Source organism: Solanum lycopersicum, chromosome 9, assembly GCF_036512215.1.
Source record: "Solanum lycopersicum chromosome 9, SLM_r2.1".
Classification (NCBI taxonomy): Eukaryota; Viridiplantae; Streptophyta; class Magnoliopsida; order Solanales; family Solanaceae; genus Solanum; species Solanum lycopersicum.
In genome coordinates, this window is record NC_090808.1 from 5,059,432 (window position 1) to 5,081,741 (window position 22,310).

The 22,310-nt window shown below is 32.3% G+C and overlaps 3 protein-coding genes across 3 annotated transcripts; 2 read left to right on the top strand and 1 right to left on the bottom strand.

The window, feature by feature from the left end:
- Positions 1-1,880: 1,880 nt before the first annotated feature.
- On the top strand, positions 1,881-7,299 carry LOC101257102 (mannose-1-phosphate guanylyltransferase 1-like). The gene is made up of 5 exons (XM_004246389.5): positions 1,881-2,128; positions 4,025-4,155; positions 4,590-4,652; positions 4,748-4,987; positions 5,068-7,299. Exons 2-5 carry the CDS (start codon positions 4,045-4,047, stop codon positions 5,737-5,739), a joined length of 1,086 nt encoding a protein of 361 aa, XP_004246437.1. The 5' UTR covers positions 1,881-2,128; positions 4,025-4,044; the 3' UTR covers positions 5,740-7,299.
- LOC101260370 (CASP-like protein 5B2) lies at positions 5,963-10,176 on the bottom strand. Its single transcript, XM_004246401.4, has 3 exons — positions 9,519-10,176; positions 7,166-7,298; positions 5,963-6,440 (listed from the first exon to the last, which is right to left on the bottom strand). Exons 1-3 carry the CDS (start codon positions 9,647-9,649, stop codon positions 6,240-6,242), a joined length of 465 nt encoding a protein of 154 aa, XP_004246449.1. The 5' UTR covers positions 9,650-10,176; the 3' UTR covers positions 5,963-6,239.
- Positions 10,177-15,772: 5,596 nt separating this feature from the next.
- LOC101256514 (aldo-keto reductase 4B-like) lies at positions 15,773-21,099 on the top strand. The gene is made up of 7 exons (NM_001328683.1): positions 15,773-16,093; positions 17,908-17,958; positions 18,736-18,812; positions 19,136-19,223; positions 19,521-19,796; positions 20,018-20,266; positions 20,793-21,099. The coding sequence occupies exons 1-7, from the start codon at positions 15,968-15,970 to the stop codon at positions 20,877-20,879; spliced, it is 954 nt and encodes a 317-aa protein (NP_001315612.1). The 5' UTR covers positions 15,773-15,967; the 3' UTR covers positions 20,880-21,099.
- Positions 21,100-22,310: the final 1,211 nt, after the last annotated feature.

Consider the following 22,310-nt stretch of genomic DNA (forward strand, 5'->3'; position numbering starts at 1 on the left):
CTCGCCTCTCTCATTTTATGCAAACACAATGTATAAATTGTGTACGTATAAAATTGAAAAAATTGTATATACAAATACATATCTCTTTTAACTATATACTTATAATTATACAATACAAATTTTTCTTTCCTCAGTTCTCTTTTGTTTTTTTTCTCTTTCTCACTTTATACAAAATACAATGATAAGCGTGAGAGAGATCTGATATAAAAATATTTTAATTCGATTCAATTATATACAAATTAAAATTTTATGCAGATATATGAACACAATCATTGATGCATATATATAATAGTTATATATATATATACAATTATCTAACCGATATACATATATAATCGATGCACTTTTTATACAAATGAATTGCTTGTCTGTGATTTATGTACAAAGAAAAAATTACGCGTATAAGCAAATATATACTAGTTAATTACTTAATATAGCTATAGTTTGTCTTAATTACAATTCGCGACTTACTTTTAGTTATAATTACACAACTCAACTTTTTACTTTTGTAGTAATTTGCGCATTAGTATAATTTGGAATTCCTATAATATAATTTGTATAACTTTTGTGTAATTCGAAATTTGTATAACTATTTATACTTTTGATGTTTGTAAGTATATAAATTCGTTATTTCCAGTTTATACGGAAATAATTGCATTATACAAGTACACCCATGAATTATACAATTCGCAAATTATATAGATTCGCAAATTGTACAACTGAGATAATTTAAACTATAGCTACAACACATAAATATGCAAATTATAGTCATGAAGCATAATTAAATTTATTATAATAGCTATTTATAAAACAAAAATTCATAAAAGTATATTTGCTATGAAATGCAAATAAAAACTATATCTCTAATACACTAAGATAAATTATATTTTTGCTAAAACTTAAAAGTTACTCTATTAATAAAGCACTCAAAATAATGTTCTCATTCATCTATTGGTTCCAAAATAACATTCTCATCCACCTTTCGATTCAAATTAACCATTTATTTAACGATTTTAAATTTAAACTATTTAAATATTATCTTAATACACGGAGCTCAACTATTTTTTATAATTTAACTTATTAATAGAATTTATTAATCAATCTACTACCCATCTATTACTAATTAAACCACACACAATTAATAAATCTGTCACATTACTAATGCACAACAGAAAAGCTACTATCAATGAGTCTTGCTAAAAATTTGAGACGAAAAGGTCTATAGAAGTACATTATCATATATTCAAGTCTTCAATCAAAACATATTATAATTCAAGTATCTAAATAAAAATTTCCGATAAACATAAAAGTCTAACTATGTTCATCTTAACTATCCATTCGCCTCAATTATGTGATATTACTTAATAGAAACCTTTTTTTTAAAAAAAATATATTGAAGTTTTAATATTTAAAATAAAAAATAAATATTTATAAAATTATAATTAAAAAGGGCATGAATTAATTCGAGAGGTGCTACTTCTTTTTTTTTATCTTTAATCATAAATTTCGAATTTAAGTTTGAAACAAAATCCTATAGAAAGTGTCCTCCTAAATAAGCGGTTCAATCTAAATTTAATTGGGGTTTCAATTCGGACTCAAATTGATTTTGAATGTTATTTTAAGGAATCGATAATTTCATCGTGCTTTAGTAGTGTTTAAGGCAATTTTAATATTAGAAATGTTTTATTAATTAGGTGAGGCTTCATTATTAATGGGTGGGTAGTGAATTGGTTTATAAATAATATTAATAAATTAAATTATATTCAATAGTTGAGAGCCAAATATTTTAAAAAATATTTAAATAGTTTAAATTTGAAACATTTAAATAATCGATCTATTTTAAATATAAATATAAATGACAAGAATATATTGAAGTCAATGGATGGGTGAAAAAAATATTTTAGATACAGGTTGATAAAATTTTGTACTATTTTCATTCGGAGGATATTTTAGGCTTTCTGTTTTTTAAAATTGCAAACAAAAGGTTTACGAAAAAAAAATACAAACAGAAAAGATGCCGTGATTCCGCTATAAAAAGCACATAAAATATAGTGAAGGGGAAAAGGTCATCTCTGTCACCTTTTCAGTCTCCGATCAGCCCATTGTCTTCTCCGTCGCCATTTTTACGGTAAGCAATAAATATTCTTAATTAAAGTTTCGTGTTCAAGTATTTTTGAATGAAGTGGTCTCGCTTTTACTCGAGTGCAACTTTTCGATACGAATTTAGATTAGTCAGAGTTTAAGGCATAAAGTCAAATTAATCGAGCTCTAAAGCGAATAATAATCACCGGGCCCGAGATATGAAACCCTAGTGTCTAATGATTAATTCTAGCTTCATTAACTACTTGGCTACACCAATTTGTGACTGAAATAACGATTTAAACCTTATAGTTTTGCTAATTGTTTATATTATTTGCTTCCTACTAGCTGAAGCAACAATAGGTTTTATGTTGCTATTCCTTATGTTTAAACAATGTATCTGCTGAAACTTTTAGTTCATACTGCAGCAATAGACACAATTGAACCTAAAATTAAGTAGGCAATTTTCTAGAAAACACAACAATGAATTTTTTTTGGTACCAAGCAATCAAGTATGCTTCAATTGGCTTTATGAGTCCTTAGTATCTATATCACTCATCAATTTTTCGATGGCTTGTCATAGTTTGATTATTTTACTATCTGTTGTTTTTATCATCTCTTGTACTTTTGGAAACAACCGCTTTACCTCCACGAGGTAGAGGTAAGGTTTGCATATATTCTACCATACCAGACCTTACTTGTGGCCGTGTGGGATTTTAAAGAGTATGTTGTTTTGTCTCTTGTATTTTCAATGAGTCTTTTTCTAGATTGTTTTTGTCTTGGGCTGTGGGTCTGTCGGAAAGAGCCTCTCTACTCACCTTTGAGGTGTGCGTACATTCTACCTTCCCTAGACTCCATTTTGTGGGACTAAACTGGGTACGTTGATGTTGTTGCCTCTCCTTTATCTGGGTACGTTGATGTTGTTGCCTCTCCTTTATCTGGCTTTGGAGTCAATTGCCACCCCAATTCTAGAAAAAAGGGTTAACAGTCACATGGTTGAGTATTTTAGTTAGGTTGTAATAGGAAGCTTGTCATTGCGAATCTGAATGGGAAGTTAAACAGAGAGAAAGATGCACTAGAGCTATGTGCTTGGGGATAAAGTGCCAAAAACTGCACAGTGATGGATAAAGTTTGGAGCTTTATCTATGAGTCTGTCATAGTAGATATCAACATTAGATTTGGATAACAGATCAAGCAACTTAGCTTTAGTCTTATTGTGTGAAGCAACAATTTAATCAGATATATGAAATTGATCACCCAAAGCACACTCATACTCTAAATGACTTAGTTTTATTAGTTGTATAGGAATAACCACATATTTTGGACTACTTCCGTAGTTTGCCAAACGTATTTTACATATGCACTTCATTTTTCTCAGACGTATCCATGAGAATGGGTTACCCCTTGGGGTGCTCCTTCCCTAGACTCTGTTAACTCGGGATGCTTGTGTATTGGGTTGCTTTTTTTTGCTACTTTGTAAGAGTCCTTAAACATACAGTTACAGAACTTAATAAAAGTTAAGCATACTCGGATTGGATACATATCTGTTCCTAATCTTGTACATGAGACAATTACATAGTGACCTGCAGAACTCTGTGATTTGTTTTGATATATGCGGTTTTCCAATTGCGATACTGCTTCATTGCCACTTTCTGAAGCTGCAATTCTCCTCTTAGTTGACATGGTAGATACTTTTTTCTACTTATCTTCTTACACTTTGTCAAGTTCCATTAACGTTTCTCTGAAAGCCATAACCCAACTTTTACCCATGTTCTTGCGCTAGACCAAGGAATGTTACTGTCATATTTTTAATCTTTTCTATCCTTTGATTGAAGGTCCTCACAATATGTAGAACTTTTTCATCTCACACCTCCTTAGTCCTTTGATTAAAATTCGACATGATGCAAATGGTTATATTTCTTGATGTTTTGTTTTTCTGGGGCAGGCAGCCTATTGGTTTTCATCATGAAGGCGCTCATCCTTGTAGGAGGTTTTGGAACAAGGCTGAGGCCACTGACCCTCAGCGTGCCAAAGCCGCTAGTTGACTTTGCTAATAAGCCCATGATACTTCATCAGGTTTCATTCTATCATTCCTGTTTGTTTATGATGGATCATAAATTCCTACATCCTCTGTTATTTTTTCATTATGTAATACTTCTATTCTATAGCCTCATTCCTCGTCATTGGGACTAATATAAACCCCATTTTTCCTACTAAACTCAAAATGTTATATTAACCATGAACCATTTGATCTTGTTAGCATTTTGAATCAAATCATTCAGTTATTTTCTCGCTTCTTCTATTCTTCGAGTGGCATACATTGATTCCCTTGTTAGTTGAGTTAGTATGTTACCATGATCAGATACTTCTCTTGTATCTTGCGCCTTCTACTTGAGAATCAAAGTAGCGCATATCCGTAATCTATAGATAGTGGTACTAGAGTACTACATTTTTTGTTGTTGATGAAAGCTTTATTATGCACGAGTTGTAACAAATCTAATTTTGACCAGATTGAAGCACTAAAAGCTATTGGAGTGACCGAAGTAGTTTTGGCAATTAACTATCAGCCAAAGGTAAGGCTAGATCTTATAGTTTAGTTAACATAAACTTAGCTCTCATACAACCATCAAATGTTTACTAGTCAATTTCTTTATCCTTTTCATTTTAGATAATGCAAAACTTCCTGAAAGAGTTCGAAAAAAAGTTAGATATCAAGATCACTTGCTCACAAGAGACAGAGCCTTTAGGCACAGCAGGGCCACTGGCTTTAGCTCGTGATATATTGAGAGATGACTCTGGTGAACCCTTTTTCGTCCTCAATAGTGATGTTATATGTGACTATCCATTGAAAGAACTGATTTTGTTTCATAAGTCCCACGGCGGAGAAGCTTCCATTATGGTGACGAAGGTTGGAAACTCCTTGCTTCTTTTACTTTTCTGTATGCATTATAAAGGAAAACAAATATTCAAATGTATTTTCTTTGTTAGGTTGATGAACCATCAAAATATGGTGTAGTGGTCATGGAAGAAGCGACTGGGAGAGTTGAAAAGTTTGTAGAAAAACCAAAGGCGTTCGTGGGTAACAAGATCAATGCTGGAATCTACTTGTTGAACCCTTCTGTTTTGGACCGGATTCAGTTGAGACCCACCTCAATCGAGAAGGAAGTCTTCCCCAGCATTGCAGCAGAGAAGCAGCTCCATGCCATGGTCCTCCCTGGCTTTTGGATGGACATTGGTCAGCCAAGGGATTACATAACAGGCTTGAGATTATACCTAGATTCCTTGCGGAAAATTTCCTCTCCTGATCTGGCTGTTGGACACCACATTCTTGGAAATGTTTTAATAGACGAGAGTGCTGTAATAGGAGATGGATGTCTTATCGGTCCAGATGTGGCCATTGGCCCTGGATGTGTTATTGAATCAGGAGTTAGGCTTTCACGTTGTAGTATAATGCGTGGTGTACGAGTTAAGAACCATGCTTGTATCTCAAGTAGCATTGTTGGATGGCACTCAACTGTTGGGAGGTGGGCTCGGGTAGAGAACATGTCAATCTTGGGAGAAGATGTTCATGTTGGCGACGAAGTTTATAGCAACGGTGGTGTTGTTCTACCCCATAAAGAGATAAAATCCAGCATTCTGGAGCCAGAGATTGTCATGTGAGTAAAATTGATGGTATATATGTGGTACTTTTTTGGAAATTAAAGATCTGTTCCCAGAGAATGTTCTTTTGTTATGTTGTCATTTCAATCCATCAAGGATTGGTCTGTTTCTTATGATCACATTGATGATCACGACTCGTTGAGTTTTCTTAGTTAATGAAAAGCTACCCTTAATGTAATGTGAACAGAACGTGAACGTAAAACTGGAAAAAGTACAAAGGTGCTTATGCAGTGTGGAATGCCATTAAACTTTTGATTTTCAAATGTCCAGATCATGGATAAACTGAAACCATCAAGATTCTCAGTAACTTGAACACTAAAATTTACACTCGAATGAAATGGAACTCAACAGAGTTCGATTGTTAACCCCAAATGTTAGAAGAAATCAATTCAGTTCAGAAGACATTCTACGATGACAGTGGTGAGGAAGATAGTCACATACACATGATCGGTGCTTGGAAGTCAACATGACTGGAATTATCTTCTGAGTGGCAACCAATGTTAAACTGTGGCAAGGATCCAAAACATCACATGGGAAGAAATGGCAATAAGAAACCACGTTATGAATGCAAAGACAACAGAAAGCTCAAATCTGCCACAGGGAAGATGCGATGAACTACTGCAAAAGTGTAAATCTTTGGAATACAAAACAGCAATCCCTGCTGACGAGCATGCAGCTGCTAGTGATAAGGTCGCCGTTACCTGTATTGATTGCACTTAAGCCAGTTATCCACAAATTACAGTTCACATAATGTCAAGAAAATTATATAATGGCAAGGGTTCTAAAAAACTAGCCATAACATTGTAGAAGATATTTCTCTCTAGCAGCCTCTATTTAAGGTATGGAAAAGGAAAGATTGAGAGGAACAAGATTAGTAACGAAAAAGGGAGGATCCTTTGAACGGCATGGACAAGGTAACTAACATTATCGGATCATGTAAATAGGGCATTCATCGAGGTATAAAATGCTATGTTTAGTGAAACCTGTATGTGCTGCATAAAACACACATCGTTGACAAGTAAATTCTGTGATAATTACAAGTGCACGACAAAATTCACGTGTAGTTCTTTGAAGTTCTCTAGTACAGGGATAGTATATTATTTCAGTGTCCAAAGGCACCCTAATCTGAACTGTGATTGAAATTTCAGCTCTGACATGAAAGTGAGCAAGAAACAGCATTCTCAAATCTCAAGCAAGAACTAGGGATAAGGGGACAGAAAGGCGAGCGCCTTATCGTTGATGCAAAGGGAGGTTAAATCATTTAGCAACTTAGTATTGTGACAAGGATGCAAGTATTTATCTTATTGAGACAAAACAAAAATCAGGGGGATTAATGTGCAAGGAAGGCTGCCTGTATATGTCACAACTGAACACTTAAAAAGCATTGCGTTAGACAGAAAGAGAAAGCAAGCTGAGAAGTACATACCCAGTCTCCAACAACAAAAAGGCTCACTAAGACTGGATTTTGAAGATCTTGTTTTATCCTCAAAGCATACACATCAAGACATGCAAGTCCAAAGCTCCACAATACTTGAAGCCCCATTGATGCAATTAAATAGCTGCAAGATATCAAACATTATAAGATATGATAGATAAGGGACAAAGCAAGATGCCAAGATACATCAACTAAATGGAAAAGTGATCTCCTATTAAATAGGCCTATTAATAGGAGGTCCATGTCCATTAAGAGGATCACCATACTGAATAACTTGGTAACAAAAACAGTGAAAGAGATGTCTAGTAAACTGCAAAACTTCGTACAAAACAATCAATACACAAAGGTTGGTTTGGAGATTGATTTGACAGGGAACTTCAAATGTTCAAAGATGAAGATTTCAAAATGACATGTCTTAAACTTTCATTAGATATGAATCCAAAATAAAGGCGAAAATAAACTGTTCTTGAGTTACAAAGTTACTGAGCTATATCAAAATAGGTGCAATGAATTTAAGTGTATGAATCTATAATAGGCAGGATCAAGTCTTTTCATCCAAACTGGCCCAAGAATTCAAAAGTATCTTCACCCATAGTTCCATTAACTGACCCGACATGCATCCGCACATAAAAGATGTGGATCTTTTCAGATGAAAGTGCATAACATAAATAGAGAGAATGAAGATGCGGAAGCCCCTGCTTGTCAAGTAAATAGAACTTCTTAAGATATATTGATGGTGCTATCATGTATTGTAAAATCAAGAACTAGGGACCACTCATATGGAACCATATGTGAAGACCTCTTATTAAGTAATGTTCATACAATGTAAACTCACATCTTTACTAGGCTTCTTTTATAATGAAGAAGCACATTCTCGACTGTAAACTTCAATAATCAGAAGATATCAAAGTTGATCGATCCTCCTTTGAATAATATGGTCAGATAGATCACAAATTAGAAGGGAGCCATATAAGATTCGTAACTAGCTTGAAATGCTACTGGCTAGAACATGTTAAAGGGATTTGATAGTTCTGTTTCTAAATCTGTTTTCAGCTCTCTCCTATGATAAAAAATGGACACTCCACACAACTATATAAAATTTACTACAGAAATAACTTCTCCCCGCGCTTAATAATTAGCATGATTAGCTAATGCACACTAGAACCAACATGGTTTGTGGGGAGATGGTTGGGACCTAACCAGACTCTTTGTTCGATCCTTCAGAAATGGAAAAAATATCTTGTTGGGAGTGCCATCGTAGTGCGTGAATCCAAATTTAGTTAGGCCCCAATGCGGGTGCCGGACACCGAGTGGAAAACCTAAAATACTAATGCAGGCTAGAAATCTAATTGGTGAACAATCAAGTTAGCCCAAGTTTCCCTATCCTACTTTGACTTTTCTCACAAAGGCATAATACATAGATGTCAACAAAGTTTTTGACTTTTCTCACAAAGGCATAATACATAAGTGTACCCTTTAGCTTGGCCTTAGTTAACATCTATGTCTTTCAACTTTGAGCGTGCACAAGTGACCAATTATACTTGTATAAAGTTGAATAAGTTGACACCTATGTTCCACGTGGAATAATACATGTAGCACACCACATAGGACACATGTGTCTTGTGCAACTTTATATAAATTTAAGCACTTACTTATGTACACTCAAAGCAAGAGGGCAATAGATACCGGGTAAGGCCAAGTTAAAAGAGTACATATATGTATTGTGTTTATCACAAATAATTTGAGATACCCTTTGGTTAAAGTGATAGATTGATTTGATTATGTAGCATACACCAACTAAACTTCCCAAAAAAATGAAATTACTTAGCTTAAAGGAGATACATAATCTTTCAAAACAACCTCTCCACCTTCCAAGGTAGGGTTAAGGTCTACGTACACACTACTCCCCCCAAAACCTCACATGTGAAATTACACTATACCCTACAAGTGGTATTATACTGGGTATGTTATTTTAGTAAAGGAGATACATAATCTATGGAGAACAACCTCTCACCCATCCAAGGTCGGACAAAGGTCTAGGTACACACTACCCTCCTCAAACTTCACCTGTGAGATTACACTATACCCTAATAGTAGGATTATATTGGGTATGTTTTTGTTGTTACCTAACTGAAGAGAAAGTCATACATAGCAAAATCCCAATTGACCTAAAAAATAACTAGCAGAAACAAAAGAAAGAGCCAAATGCTATAGTCATCAACACACCAAAAGGGGAAAAAACTACTACACAGAAAAACACTAACAAACAGACAATTACAATTGAAGATTGGAAGCATTAACTCATCCAAAAAAGGAGAAGTAAAAAAAAAAAAAAAGAACATACCAAAAAGCAGTGTAATTAGAGAACCCAGAAGCAGAAACCATGACTACAATTGACCCAACTGCAAATAAACATTGTCCAAGCCTTAAAAACAATCCACTCACACTTCCTGGACTACCCACCAGCTCTTTCATCCTCCTCCTACTCTTCTTCTCCCAAAAAAAGTGAACTTTTAACTGCTATTATGCTCCAAAAAGGGCCCTTTTTTTGCAAGAAAACTAAAAGGGCCCTCTTAAGATCCCTAGATCTCTGTATTATTACCCATATCAGCACCCTAACTAACCAAATTGCTAAGCATCGATCTCTGTAACTATATCAGATTAGACGAGACGAAGAAGATGATAAACCGAATCTTCATAGACAGTAAAAACCCAGCAAATCGAGAATGAACAAGGCAAATGAAAATGTTCACTATAGATATATTTTTTAGTTTTTTAATTGTAAATTATTCTAACTTAATTATATTTCATAATGTAATTTTATTTGAATAAATTTGAAAAGGAATTATAAGTCAGTTTGACAGCTTAACGGCTTAGCCAAATATTATTTTATTTTAAATAAAGATCAATCTTTTTATAACAAATTAAAAGAAGTCATATTCTTTCAATAAATTTATTTTTAAAAGAAAGAGTGCCGTATAAGGAAAAAGAAGTAAAGAATTATGCATTACTTTTTTTCTAATCTTTAAACAACTTTTTTGTGTTGCTAACAATCATTAAGATATTGCATAATGCATATATTATTGCACTTGCCTTCTTTTTAGATATTCTATGCCTCTATTAATTATTTTTGTTAAATTTGCTCAGTTAAATTTATTCTGAAATAATTATAAAAAAATAAAAATGAAATAACAAAACAAACATTAAATTAAGGAAAATATTTTGAACTTATATTTAGCGGGACATATTTGAGCTCGTGTAATTTATAAAGCGAAACATGAACGGCAAATAAAAGCAGTTGATTGATAAGATCATCTAATTGAGATGATTTTGCATGTCACTATGTTACATTTTGGATCTGCTTTTTCATTTTTTTAAATTTAAAATTATATTTTTTACACTGTAGAGACGTGGAGATAGAAACTAATTCATTTAATATGTTTTTTAGGATTGACAATCATATTTCAAGAATTAATTTCTAATATCTAATAATTACTAATAATATAATATTTAGGCACTTGTATTGACCAAAAAAAAAAAGACTAGTCCTTCAAATTATTTCAAGTATTATCTAATTGGTCTTCTTTTTATTAACTTACCATTTATAAGATGAGGTCTAAATATTTTAATTTTTCTTACACTTTCGTATTTATCTTAAATTTTTACGGAAAAAAGATTTAAAATATTTTTGGAGTATTAGAAATGATATAAAACTATATTTCATCCACCTATTGGCGCTAAGATGTTCTTCTCATCCACTTATTGGCTCCAAAATATCTTTATTATTCACCTTTGGGTTCAAAATTGACCACTTGGTTAACTATTTCAAAATTAAACTGGTTAACTATTTTTTTAAATACTTAGCGCTGAACTATTGGTTATAATTTAATTTATTAATATAATTTATAAACTAACCCACTATTCACTCATTACTAAGTAAACCCCATCTAATTAATAAACCAATTATAATATCAAAATCGTCATAAACACTACTAAAACACAACGAAATTATAGATTCATAAAAATAACATTCAAAATTATTCGAGTCCGAATCGAAGCCCAATAAAATTTAAGTTGAACCGTTTATTTAGGAGTACACTTTCAAGCGTGAATTCGAAATTTATGGTTAAAGGTAAAGCAATAGTACATCCCGAATTAATTCGTGCATTTTTTTTAAGTATAATTTTATAAATATTAATGATTTGTTTTAAAACCATTGATATATTATTTTTTTAAAAAAAGTTATCTATGAAGTAACATCACATGATTGAGACAAAAGAACAATTAAGATGAGCATAGTCAGATTTTTAAGTTTATCGGTAATTTTTATTTATACACTTGAATGTATGATAATTTACTTCTACAGATATTTTCGCCTCAAATTTTTAAAAACACGCGTTGGCAATAGATTTCCTGTTGTTGCATTAGTTTTGTGACGGATTTATTAATTTAGTGGGGTTTAATTAGTGATTGACGTATAGTGGATTGATTTATAAATTATATAAATAAGTTAAATTATAAAAAAAAGATAGTTGAGCGTCATGTATTTAAAAAAATATTTAAATAATTTAAATTCAAAACTGTTAAATAAGTGATCAATTTGAAATCCAAGTGTGAATGAAATGATATTTTTGAGTAAATAGGTGGATAAGAAGGATATTTTGAATCTAATATATGAATTAAGGATAATTTTATAGTCTAATACTTTGAAAATATTTTACGTTTTTTCCCATATTTTTTATAAATAAAATTACTTGATATTTATTGCTAGTGAACGGCATATGCTATTGTCAACAATTTTGGCACTACAAGCTAGTAGCTCGCTGACGAAAATTGGCTATAACGACCTATTTTGTACTCATTGTGAAGGCAGTCATGGGAGACAATATTGCGTGGACTTCGCTTTTATACTAATTGTGTCAAATTTTAACTCTTCTTTTATTGTTACTATCTTGTTGGATCTGCCCACATTATAGAATCTAAGAATTTTTGAATTGGTCTTGCTATATGTAGGTGTGAGTCTTATCAGAGTTTAAGTCTTGTTATGTATCGTTTTATAATATACTTTTTTTGTTTTTATTTATTTCTCTATATATTTTTTTTATATTTATCTCTAATTACTTGTTTATTTTAATAAATCAAGAAAGGATAATAAACTTTTTTTAAATATGCTGTTATTTAGAAAATTTTTAGTACTACTAAGTTGTATTGGAATCAAAAAATACATTTATTATACTTGGGGAGTTGCATAATCTTTAAAATTATGAGTAAAATTATAACTAAACTATAATAATGATTAGTATGTGTGTCACTTCAAAAGTGAATAACTAAATAGAGACGGACAACTGAATAGAGACGGAAGAAAGAAATATTAGAATTGAATTTGAAAGAGAAAAAATGATATCGAAATAGATAATTAACAAGAATTTTTTAAGGTGTCACTTAACAGTTACAATTACTAGGAAAAATAAGAGAGTTTCTCATAACCACATTTGAGTTGGGTTAGGGATGGTTAATTAAGTGGTTTTTTTGATGTCGGAGAGAAACTAGTTAATATAGAATTGTTATTTGAGACTAGATAACATAAACTCAGACTTGTTTATAAAATCGTGAAATATTTTAGGTTGAGTGATTAATTTTCTTAATTTTTAAATTTACATTTATACATTAGTTATTGTTGGTGACTGTGAGCATTTTAATATGAGCTAATAACTTTGATAGTCACTTAACTATTAATTTTTTTCACAAAAAGTCTGTCAACTTTTATTTTCAACTCAAAAGTCACTTAACTATGATTATTTTGCATAGAAAGTCACTCAATCTATTTAATTATTTTTTCATTAAAATTTGTTGAAAAGAAATTTTAATTATTAACTAAAATTTTAAGAAACAAATATATATCCATTTACAATTTAATAACCCGCCTTATTTAACCCGACACGCTAAAATATAATATTGAACCTTTTATTTTACCATTAATTTCCTAAATCATTCTCTCTCGTCTCTCTATTCTTTCCCTCTACGTTCTTCTTCTCCTTTCATTTCTTTTTTTTAGATGTGCCCCATTGCAAAGTCTATGCTATTATTTTCCAATGTTACACTACAAATACCTCTCAACAATTCAAAAATTTCATAAAACGATAGCCAATTAAACAACTAGTGAATACTATTGATGTTGTATGTTGCTCATAAGAAAATTAATTGCGAGATAAGTCATGTATCTGTTTCTCTCTTAATTTCTCTATAATGTTTGGTGATACAATTAGGAGTTAATGCATATAAAGATGGTTTTTGGGAAATTAAGAAATTAACAAAGAGAAGAAGAACATAGAGGGAAAGTGTTGAATGCCTTGAATCGGACCCGCTACAAACAGAAAGGACGGGGGTCTCGCTGCCCGGTCAGCGAGTCGGGGGATCCAAGGGGGCGACGCGCCCCCTGGCCTGGGGGTCCGGGGGGGCGGAGACGCCCCCGGCCCGACGGTATACAATGTTGTTGTATTGGGCCCTTAATTTTCTGTTGATTCTGTATGTTGGGCCCAAGCCTTTTAGGGCGTAGCTTAGCACTATATATATAGACGCTATGGGAAACCCTATTCTGTAATTCTGTTTTTGCCTCTCCATAATAAAACTGCTCCCTCTCTTCCCGTGGACGTAGCCAATTTATTGGTGAATCACGTAAATCTGTTGTCTTGTTTTTCGCGTTTATATTTTCTCGTATTATCTCAAATTCCGCACAGCAGAAAGAATGGGGGAGACAAAGGAATTAATGGTAAAATAAAATGTTTAATACTTTCTCTGTTCATAATTAATTTAGTTTTTAAATTAATATACCTATTAAGAAAACAATGGCAATAACAAGTTTATCATTTTATTTCTATTAATCATGAAGTAGATGAATTAAAAACTTAAAATTTTTAATAAATTTCACATTCTTCAAAATAATTAATTGAGGGTAGAATAGATAAAAAATTTTATCCTTTCTTAATTTGTTAAAATGAACAAATAATTAGGAATAACTATAAAGAAAAAGTAGACAAGTAATTAGTTGATTTCTTGAGCTAGTACAATTGAGATTTACTATGAAGAATATATAAGATAAATTTCTTTTTTTTTTCATTGGAGGTTGTTCTTTATTTTTTTTTTATCCTTTGAAATCAATTTAATTTCGTAATTTCAATAGAGAAGGTAAGAATGTAAATCAATTTTTCCATTTGAAAGAAGTTGATTTCTTTTTTTATTTTCTTAAAATCGATTTTATTTTCGAATATATATCAAGATGTCAATACGATTATCAAAGAAGATGGAAGATTCAAAGAGTGTAACCTAATAAAGTATTGTAGATTTTTTTTTTAAAGTTATGTGGTGATGGAGGATGGTAGAAGGTGGAGAAGATGAAAAGGAGAAAACAAGAAAGAAGGAGAATAAAATATTTATAAAAAATTAAAATATTTACAAAAAAAAATCTCTAACGCCCTTAAAAAAATCGTGTAGCACATATACCATGCTTAATCAGTGAAAAGTATTAAAATGACACAATGAGATGCGATATAAGGTGTAAATTTGTGTCAAATTCACGGGACCACTAATATGTTTTTATATATATATATATATATATATATATATATATATATATATTTGGTCAGAGTCATGTGCTCTTTTGAGTGCCTCCATCTTTACTTTCATGATATTATTCGTGCTCAACAACTCCATAAGTCTGCATTCTAAGGTAGCGATCATATATATATATATATATATTGTCTGAGTCATGTGCTCTTTTCATGCCTCTATCTTTACCTTCATGACATCATTAGTGCTCAACGACTCCATGAGTTTGCATTCTAAGGTAGCGATAATTTCTTTATCTCTATCTTAGTTTTGTCTTTTGTGTATTCTATTCAAATCAGTTTGGATGATCTCAATCTTTTTGAGAGTGTGACCTCAAGAACACTTAGAGTGCATTTTACCTTTTCTAAGCGTTGACCTAGTTATCCTAATATTTCAATCGTGTTCATCCTTGTTCTAACCTTCATAATCCACTCTGAATCGAGCAAAACGTCTTCGGGTAAGATCTCCACAATATTTTTTCTTGCCTAGTTTCATCCTTTTAACTATTTTTAGCCTAAAAACACTTATTTATCCGACTAATTAAACTTAATTAAATTCATTCTAATCTTGCATGATGAGAAAAATACATTAATATTTAGAAGTGCTTTCAACCCTTCTCTTGGTATTTTATTAGGAGCTACATGCTCATTCAAGAGTTTGAGACTATTTGTTATGTCATTTGTGTAGTTAAGTTTTAGTTCGTTAAATAGATAAATATTTTTAAGATAAAATTAATAACTTACGTCAAATTCAAAAATATTTTTAAAAAAATAAATAAATAACATAATTTTTTTAATTCTATAAATCGACTAAATCCATTTCCCCATTTTTGTACGGCCTTCGTTATTAGCCCTTTCTCCAAATCTAAAATTGATTTATTTACACAAGATTCTGCCGTCTAATTATTGACAAATTAATTTTTTTTGAAAAAGACCTTCGCACTTGCCCAAAAATAACCATCTAGAATACCGACTAATCGTTCTGAGAGATGACCGACCACGTGTCAGCTTCAGAAGGTAACAGTTGAAACTTGCACACGATCTTCATTTCATTCACATATATTAAGTGAGTGGAAGTGAAAAGTTCAATTCGCATTGCTACTCTCTACTCATCAATCACTCTTTCTCTCTTTGGCTGTATACGATTCACTCTCGTTTTTTTCAATTTCCCTCCTCTTTTTTTGTATCAATGGCGGAGGCGACGGAGATGCCGTACATTGAGTTGAATACCGGTTTCAGCATTCCGGCGGTCGGTTTGGGAACGTGGCAGTCCGATCCCGGTGTCGTCGGCAAAGCCGTGGAGACTGCTATCAAGGTTTTTTCTATCTATCTCTCACCGTGTATCTATATATCTGTAGTTTTAGTTTCTATGTAGATTTAATAACTAACGAATTAACAGTTGATACTCTGTTTTTCTTCTTCAATGAGACTCGATCTAACGTATTCGAGCTTTTGTGACTTATGTTTTGTTGAGTGAAATTTCGTAAATGCTTGTTTTGCCTCTCCGAAAAGCTTGAAAACGCATGCCTAATAAGTAGTAGTATGATACTGAGATTTTCGTTTATAATTTAAGATTTATTATTCGTAATTCAGATATTTTTAGTTTTGGACATTTTGATTTTTTTCTTTTTAAAATATATAGCAAACACTTCGGTAGAGACTAATATAGTGGACCAAACGATTATATATCAAAATTGCAGTGCATAAAGTTTGTGCATAAAGTTTGTAATATAGTGGAGCAAACGATTATATATCAAAATTGCAGTGCATAAAGTTTGTGCTTAACTGTTAATTTTTGTTTAGTGCATTGTTTCAATTAAGTTTAGGGGAAAAAAACTCATATGAATAAAGATGGATATATGTGTTTTGCTATGTTCTGCTGGTAAGTATCCTAAGCTGACTATGGAGTGGATGCCTCAAAACACTAAAGACTTCTGTGGACATAGTTTAGGAAAGGAAAAAGATTTCTTAGAGTTGTGGTATACAAGTCATACACATTGTAATAATTTCATTAAGGGTAAAATGAATTTGTTTCTGAAGTTGAAAGGTGCCAATTCTTTTTTGGGAAAAGAGTGTAAAGGGAAGTATGTCACATGAAACGTTATCGAGTGAGCACTATGTTTGATTGGAAATAGTGCTATATTCCGATGTCTCTAGGTGTGAAAAGATTAAATAGTTAGTATCGAGGGCAGAGAGATTGTCTCTGGTAAACAGCAGTGTTCTCTCTGGATGTGGTGTTTGTTGTATATTAAGAATTTGAAAACAATGAGTAGAAGCTCTTACTATTGGAGGTAATCGGATTCAACATTAGAGATACATGTTCTGAATGTTTTTTCCCTTTAGACTTTGTTTGGATCATTGTTACCCATTGTTTCATAATGTATTGTATTGTATTGTACTCTATTGTACTGTATTGTATGGTAGATACAATATTTGACTAGACTGTATTGTTTGTTGTTGTTTAATAATATTTTAATTGTTTGGTTTGATCGTATCGTATTGTACTGTAATTTATAAATTTACTAAAATATCCTAATTATTCTAGGTAGGAGGTTTGACTAGATTTAAATAATTAAGATAAAGGGTAAAATAGTATTTTGAAATATTATGTAAATATATAATTGGAAAGAGAAATTAAGTAACAATGGGAACACACCAAATTGGTTGTTCCATAATATAGGGGTTTTCATTGTTACGTAACAATGAAATTTAACAATACAATACAATACATTTTAAGTAACAATCAAAACAAACATTGTAGGCATAGTAACGATTACAATACAATACAATGGATAACAATGATCCAAACATAGTGTAATATATGCTTTCCTAGAGTAAGATCACGGTGATATCCTGTTCAAATGTGGAAAAAAGTGAAGGAAATATGCGTTCCCACTTCAAACATATGCCTAGTGATGAAATTGTGCATGGATCTAACTTTTATTTGAGAATTATTTTCTGTGTCGTAGTTCTTACTTGTAATGGCCAAAATAGATGTTATGAAGTTATGTTGTTACTAAAGTAACTTTGGAGTAGTTCTAAGAGTGAAACCACTTTTAAGTGTCACATGCAACTTAGTGATTTTTGGCATTCTGGTACAACCTAATCATTCTCTTGTTTTTGCTACAGATGGGCTACCGGCATATTGATTGTGCTCAAATTTATAAAAATGAGAAGGAGGTAATTTGGCTTTATTCATACTGAACATTGCATCCTATTGAAGTGGTTCTCTCATCTAAAGCCGGAAATGACACTTCCGTTATTTGTTTTATATCTACAACACGCCCCTTCATATGTTGGCCATATTCGTTTTAGGGACAAACATGTATAGATAATCTGTTGGCTGGTCGGAGATCATGTCAAACCGTATGACTGTCTAGTCCAAAAGGATTTTAAATCATTGGAGAGGGATACTTATTTGTTGATTTACTTCTCAAAAAAGAGTGAACATAATAACTTGTTTTTTTGCATCCAGTGGATGTTTTGCACTGAGACGGCATGATAGAGGGGCTTATCAAGTTATCACTTACAATTTCAATTCCAAGTGTAAATGCAGCTTTAATGTATCTTGTTTACTGTTCCTGAAATATTGCTGCAACATTTGAAATGATCGCTTTATGTTAAGATCTGAAAAATCAGTACATATGCAAAGAAGCCATTAAGGTGGCACTTAAGGTTCCCTATTGATGTGATAGACATTATGCCTATAATATTAAGGTCTTGTGGACAAATCTTGTGTCAATCTTTGATGGTTTTGGATTTCATCTTTTGCCTAGGGAAAGTTGATCAATGATTATCATTTGTTTCCAGATCAATCAGTCATCAACATTTTCTGGTCTGATTTGTTGAATTTGTTCAAACCAAGTTTTATTTGTTAGAATGTAAAACGTGTCCTACTTTAATAGATTGACCTGTCACTAAACATAATTCCTTGTGTCATTTTGCTCTACTTCGAAGATTGGTGAAGTATTGAGCAGGCTGTTTAAAGATGGTGTTGTCAAGAGGCGAGAGCTATTCATTACATCCAAACTCTGGTATGTATTCAAACATTCCTATTACAACTTTACCTCCCTGTTGTTCACCCTAAAATTATATATGCGGCGTCTATTTCTTTCCAATTATGAAGTTAACTTGTTCAACTCTGTGGAGTTATTCTCATAATCTTTACCGTTTGTCTTTTCTTTATCATTGTTGAGTTCCCTCTTTTATTATTTATGTTTCCTGATGGCTTGGTAATTCAATTCCTACTCTGCTTTTAGCACTAAAATGGTGCTGATGGGCCTCTGTTTTTTCGATCATTGTGGTCTCCATAGTGTTTCAGGATACTCATACATTCAAGTGTATTAACTTTTTTTAGGAACACTAATCACGCACCTGAAGATGTACCAGTCGCACTAGACAAAACTCTTCAAGACTTGCAGCTGGAATATGTTGACCTGTACCTAGTAAGTTCTTCTTAATGTGAAGCTTTTTTTCTGCTAGTATTTCTAACTTTGCCAAATAGTTCTAAGAAGTGTTTACTGCAGTATACTCCCACTCTTCCTTAAGTAGATGCACCAAAATGAAATTTTAGAGCTGCCACGATGTTCCTGAGAACTCTAGATACTGCCGTTGAACTTCTACATGTCTTGGAAAAAATTTAAAAGTTCATGACTTTTATAAATTTAAGTGATTTACTTGTTCTTTTTGTTTTTTCTGTATCAAATGTCTTTGTAAATGAATTGAGACTTCTGTTTCTGTAGATCCATTGGCCTGTCAGTATGAAACCTGGCTCGGTTGACTTTAAACCTGAAAATCTTATGCCAACCAACATACCCAGGATATGGGAAGCAATGGAAAAAGTTTATGATTCCGGGAAGGCTAGAGTTATTGGTGTTAGCAATTTCTCTACTAAGAAACTGGAAGATCTTTTGCAAGTAGCACGCACTCCTCCTGCTGTCAACCAGGTGGAGTGCCATCCTTCGTGGCAACAAGCCAAATTGCGGGAATTATGTAAATCCAATAACGTGCACCTCTCTGTGAGTTCATTTCTAAAGCTCTTGTACTCCTTGCGTACATTGTGGTCACGTTTTCATTTGATTCTTTCCAATTTTCATTACTATTAACAATTGTTCGTAGGGGATAAATTTGCTTGTTCAACAATTTTGGTTGTTGGTAACTATTGACTAGTCATTTGTCTACATTAGTAGATTTACAATGAGTTGTTTTTCCTCCTTTTATTGACACCTTTTTATTTCAGGCATATTCGCCGCTTGGTTCTCCAGGTACAACATGGCTTAAAAGTGATGTGCTAAAGCAGCCAGCTGTAATCTCAGTTGCTGAGAAATTGGGCAAGACTCCGGCACAGGTTTGTCTTCGTTGGGGCATTCAGATGGGTCAGAGTGTACTTCCTAAGAGCACACATGAAGCACGGATTAAAGAGAACCTTGATGTACTGAACTGGTCTATACCTGATGACTTGCTTGCCAAGTTCTCTGAAATTCCACAGGTAAATTCTTTCATCGATATTACTGAGACTGCAACTGTAAATTTGTTGTCTCTTGTCATATTAATTTCAAATTTGGAAAGTGCAAGTGGACCTAGAAAATTAGCTGTATATCTTCTCTGAGATAGCAATCCCTGTTCCAAGGGAAAAAAAATAAATGAAGAAAGAAACATGAATGAGACTTGCATTGCACATAAGGAATCTCTGTCAGACTTGTATTCATGAGTTCTTTGATACCTCTTGGTGAGATTCATATAATTTACAAATAGATGCTTTGATACCTCTTAGTAGTGACTGATTCATACTGTCAAACGAACATCTAATGTACATGAATATATTCTGCCATGTGCTTGTTAGACAACACCCATCTGGACCAAAAGAAATTCAAAGGCCCTTTTATCTGTGCACTGCCTCACTTATACTCTTTAATCTTCCTGGATGGTTGCGATAAGTGGCTATATAAGTCTGTTTACCAGATACTTTGATTACAAACTTTATTAATACAGTTCATGGATTATTGACATTGCAGGCAAGGTTGCTGAAAGGTGCTTCATTTGCTCACGAGACGCATGGCCAGTACAGAACACTTGAAGAGCTGTGGGATGGTGAGATTTAGGGTCACAATATGAATTAACTGTTGAATCCATTTGTCTCAGAGATTTAAGCTTCTTGTGCACTTCCTTTTCCTTTAAACTTTTGGAGATAGGTGAATTGTCAAACCATTAGATGTACGTTTCCTTGCACCCCTGTCCCTCTATTGACTCTATGCTGGAAAACCATTCAAGAAACCTCGCAGATTCTACGAGACAGTATTCAAACAATTTGATTTGCTGGGATAATACTACCAAACCATCCACTTTTGCAGTCATCTTTTCTTTTATTGCGGAGTAGTTAAATACTATGCAGGCTATATTTGGTGGATGAATTAAGTAAGTTTTGTCTATCAGACGGGAAAGAAAAAAAGAAGAAAAGAAAACAGAATAATGTTTGAGGTTCTAAACATCATAGTTAATACTTGGCAATTGAACATGTTTCTACTTGGGAATTGAACATGTTTCTCATGCTACTACTTGAAACGACATGAAACTAGCATAGACACATAGCATGCTTAAATTTCACTTGGCAGTGCCCATTTTCAGTTCCTGTCTCGCTCTTCTCCTGTTACCGACTAATGTGTTGTAACACATGCAATGAGTACATAACGGAGGTAATTAGTTAGTAAATAAGAGGTGGTTCAATTAATGGTCAAGTATATTTTTGTGGTTTTTAACATGCATAAAATTGGGGTTCAAAGTGGAGCCCTTAGTGAGAAAAGATAATGGAGTTTCCCTATTATTATTAGGGGTTAATCACATAATTGTATCATATTAAAAAAATATTTATTATTTTTCAATATAATTTTTTTAACTAAATATAACAATTTTTAAGAATTAAAAAAGTGTATTGATCTTCCTTCGCCTCTTTCTCTCTCTTTTTTTTCTTCCTCCTCTTCTTTTTATATTTTTTTACTTCTTCAATCATCTCTTTCTGTGTCATTCTCTCTTCCTCCATTTTTTTTAATTTTTATAATTATTTTTGAATTAGTTTTTTCCATATTTCACTATTTTTATTCAAAAACATAACAAGAAAAGGAATTTTTTTTTTATAAAATATCATGTTCTCCAATAGAAATTTTAAATTTTTAAAATTTAAACAAAATATAGTGATTGTATTAAATTTTTTAAAATTTTGAAACTCGAAAAAGGTGAAGTTTATAAAAAGATATCGTGATTGTATTAAAGTTGTATTAGATATGTTTCATAATTGTATTAAAATTACATTAAAATCACGAACAATACATTTATAATACATGCTACAAACTTCTCTCTTTTTTTAGTGATATCAACTAAAATAAATTAATACACTTGTAATACATATTGCAAATATCACTTATGTTCTCGGTGATACAAACTAAAATAATTTATAACACATATAATACATGTATTATTCATGAATAATACAAGTTTAGTTCAATCTATAGATTATTGTCTTGTCTTTCGTTAGTTAA

What these genes read in the sequence shown, in the direction of transcription:
- LOC101257102 (XM_004246389.5), top strand. Translation starts at nt 4,045, where the DNA reads ATGAAGGCGCTCATCCTTGTAGGAGGTTTTGGAACAAGGCTGAGGCCA. An exon ending in AGCCCATGATACTTCATCAG is followed by an intron (nt 4,156 to 4,589) that starts GTTTCATTCTAT and finishes AATTTTGACCAG; the next exon opens with ATTGAAGCACTAAAAGCTAT. An exon ending in CTTCCATTATGGTGACGAAG is followed by an intron (nt 4,988 to 5,067) that starts GTTGGAAACTCC and finishes TTTCTTTGTTAG; the next exon opens with GTTGATGAACCATCAAAATA.
- LOC101256514 (NM_001328683.1), top strand. Translation starts at nt 15,968, where the DNA reads ATGGCGGAGGCGACGGAGATGCCGTACATTGAGTTGAATACCGGTTTC. An exon ending in CCGTGGAGACTGCTATCAAG is followed by an intron (nt 16,094 to 17,907) that starts GTTTTTTCTATC and finishes TTTTTGCTACAG; the next exon opens with ATGGGCTACCGGCATATTGA. An exon ending in AATATGTTGACCTGTACCTA is followed by an intron (nt 19,224 to 19,520) that starts GTAAGTTCTTCT and finishes CTGTTTCTGTAG; the next exon opens with ATCCATTGGCCTGTCAGTAT.
- LOC101260370 (XM_004246401.4), bottom strand. Translation starts at nt 9,649, where the DNA reads ATGAAAGAGCTGGTGGGTAGTCCAGGAAGTGTGAGTGGATTGTTTTTA. An exon ending in TCTAATTACACTGCTTTTTG is followed by an intron (nt 7,299 to 9,518) that starts GTATGTTCTTTT and finishes GATATCTTGCAG; the next exon opens with CTATTTAATTGCATCAATGG. An exon ending in TTTTTGTTGTTGGAGACTGG is followed by an intron (nt 6,441 to 7,165) that starts GTATGTACTTCT and finishes CAATCAATACAG; the next exon opens with GTAACGGCGACCTTATCACT.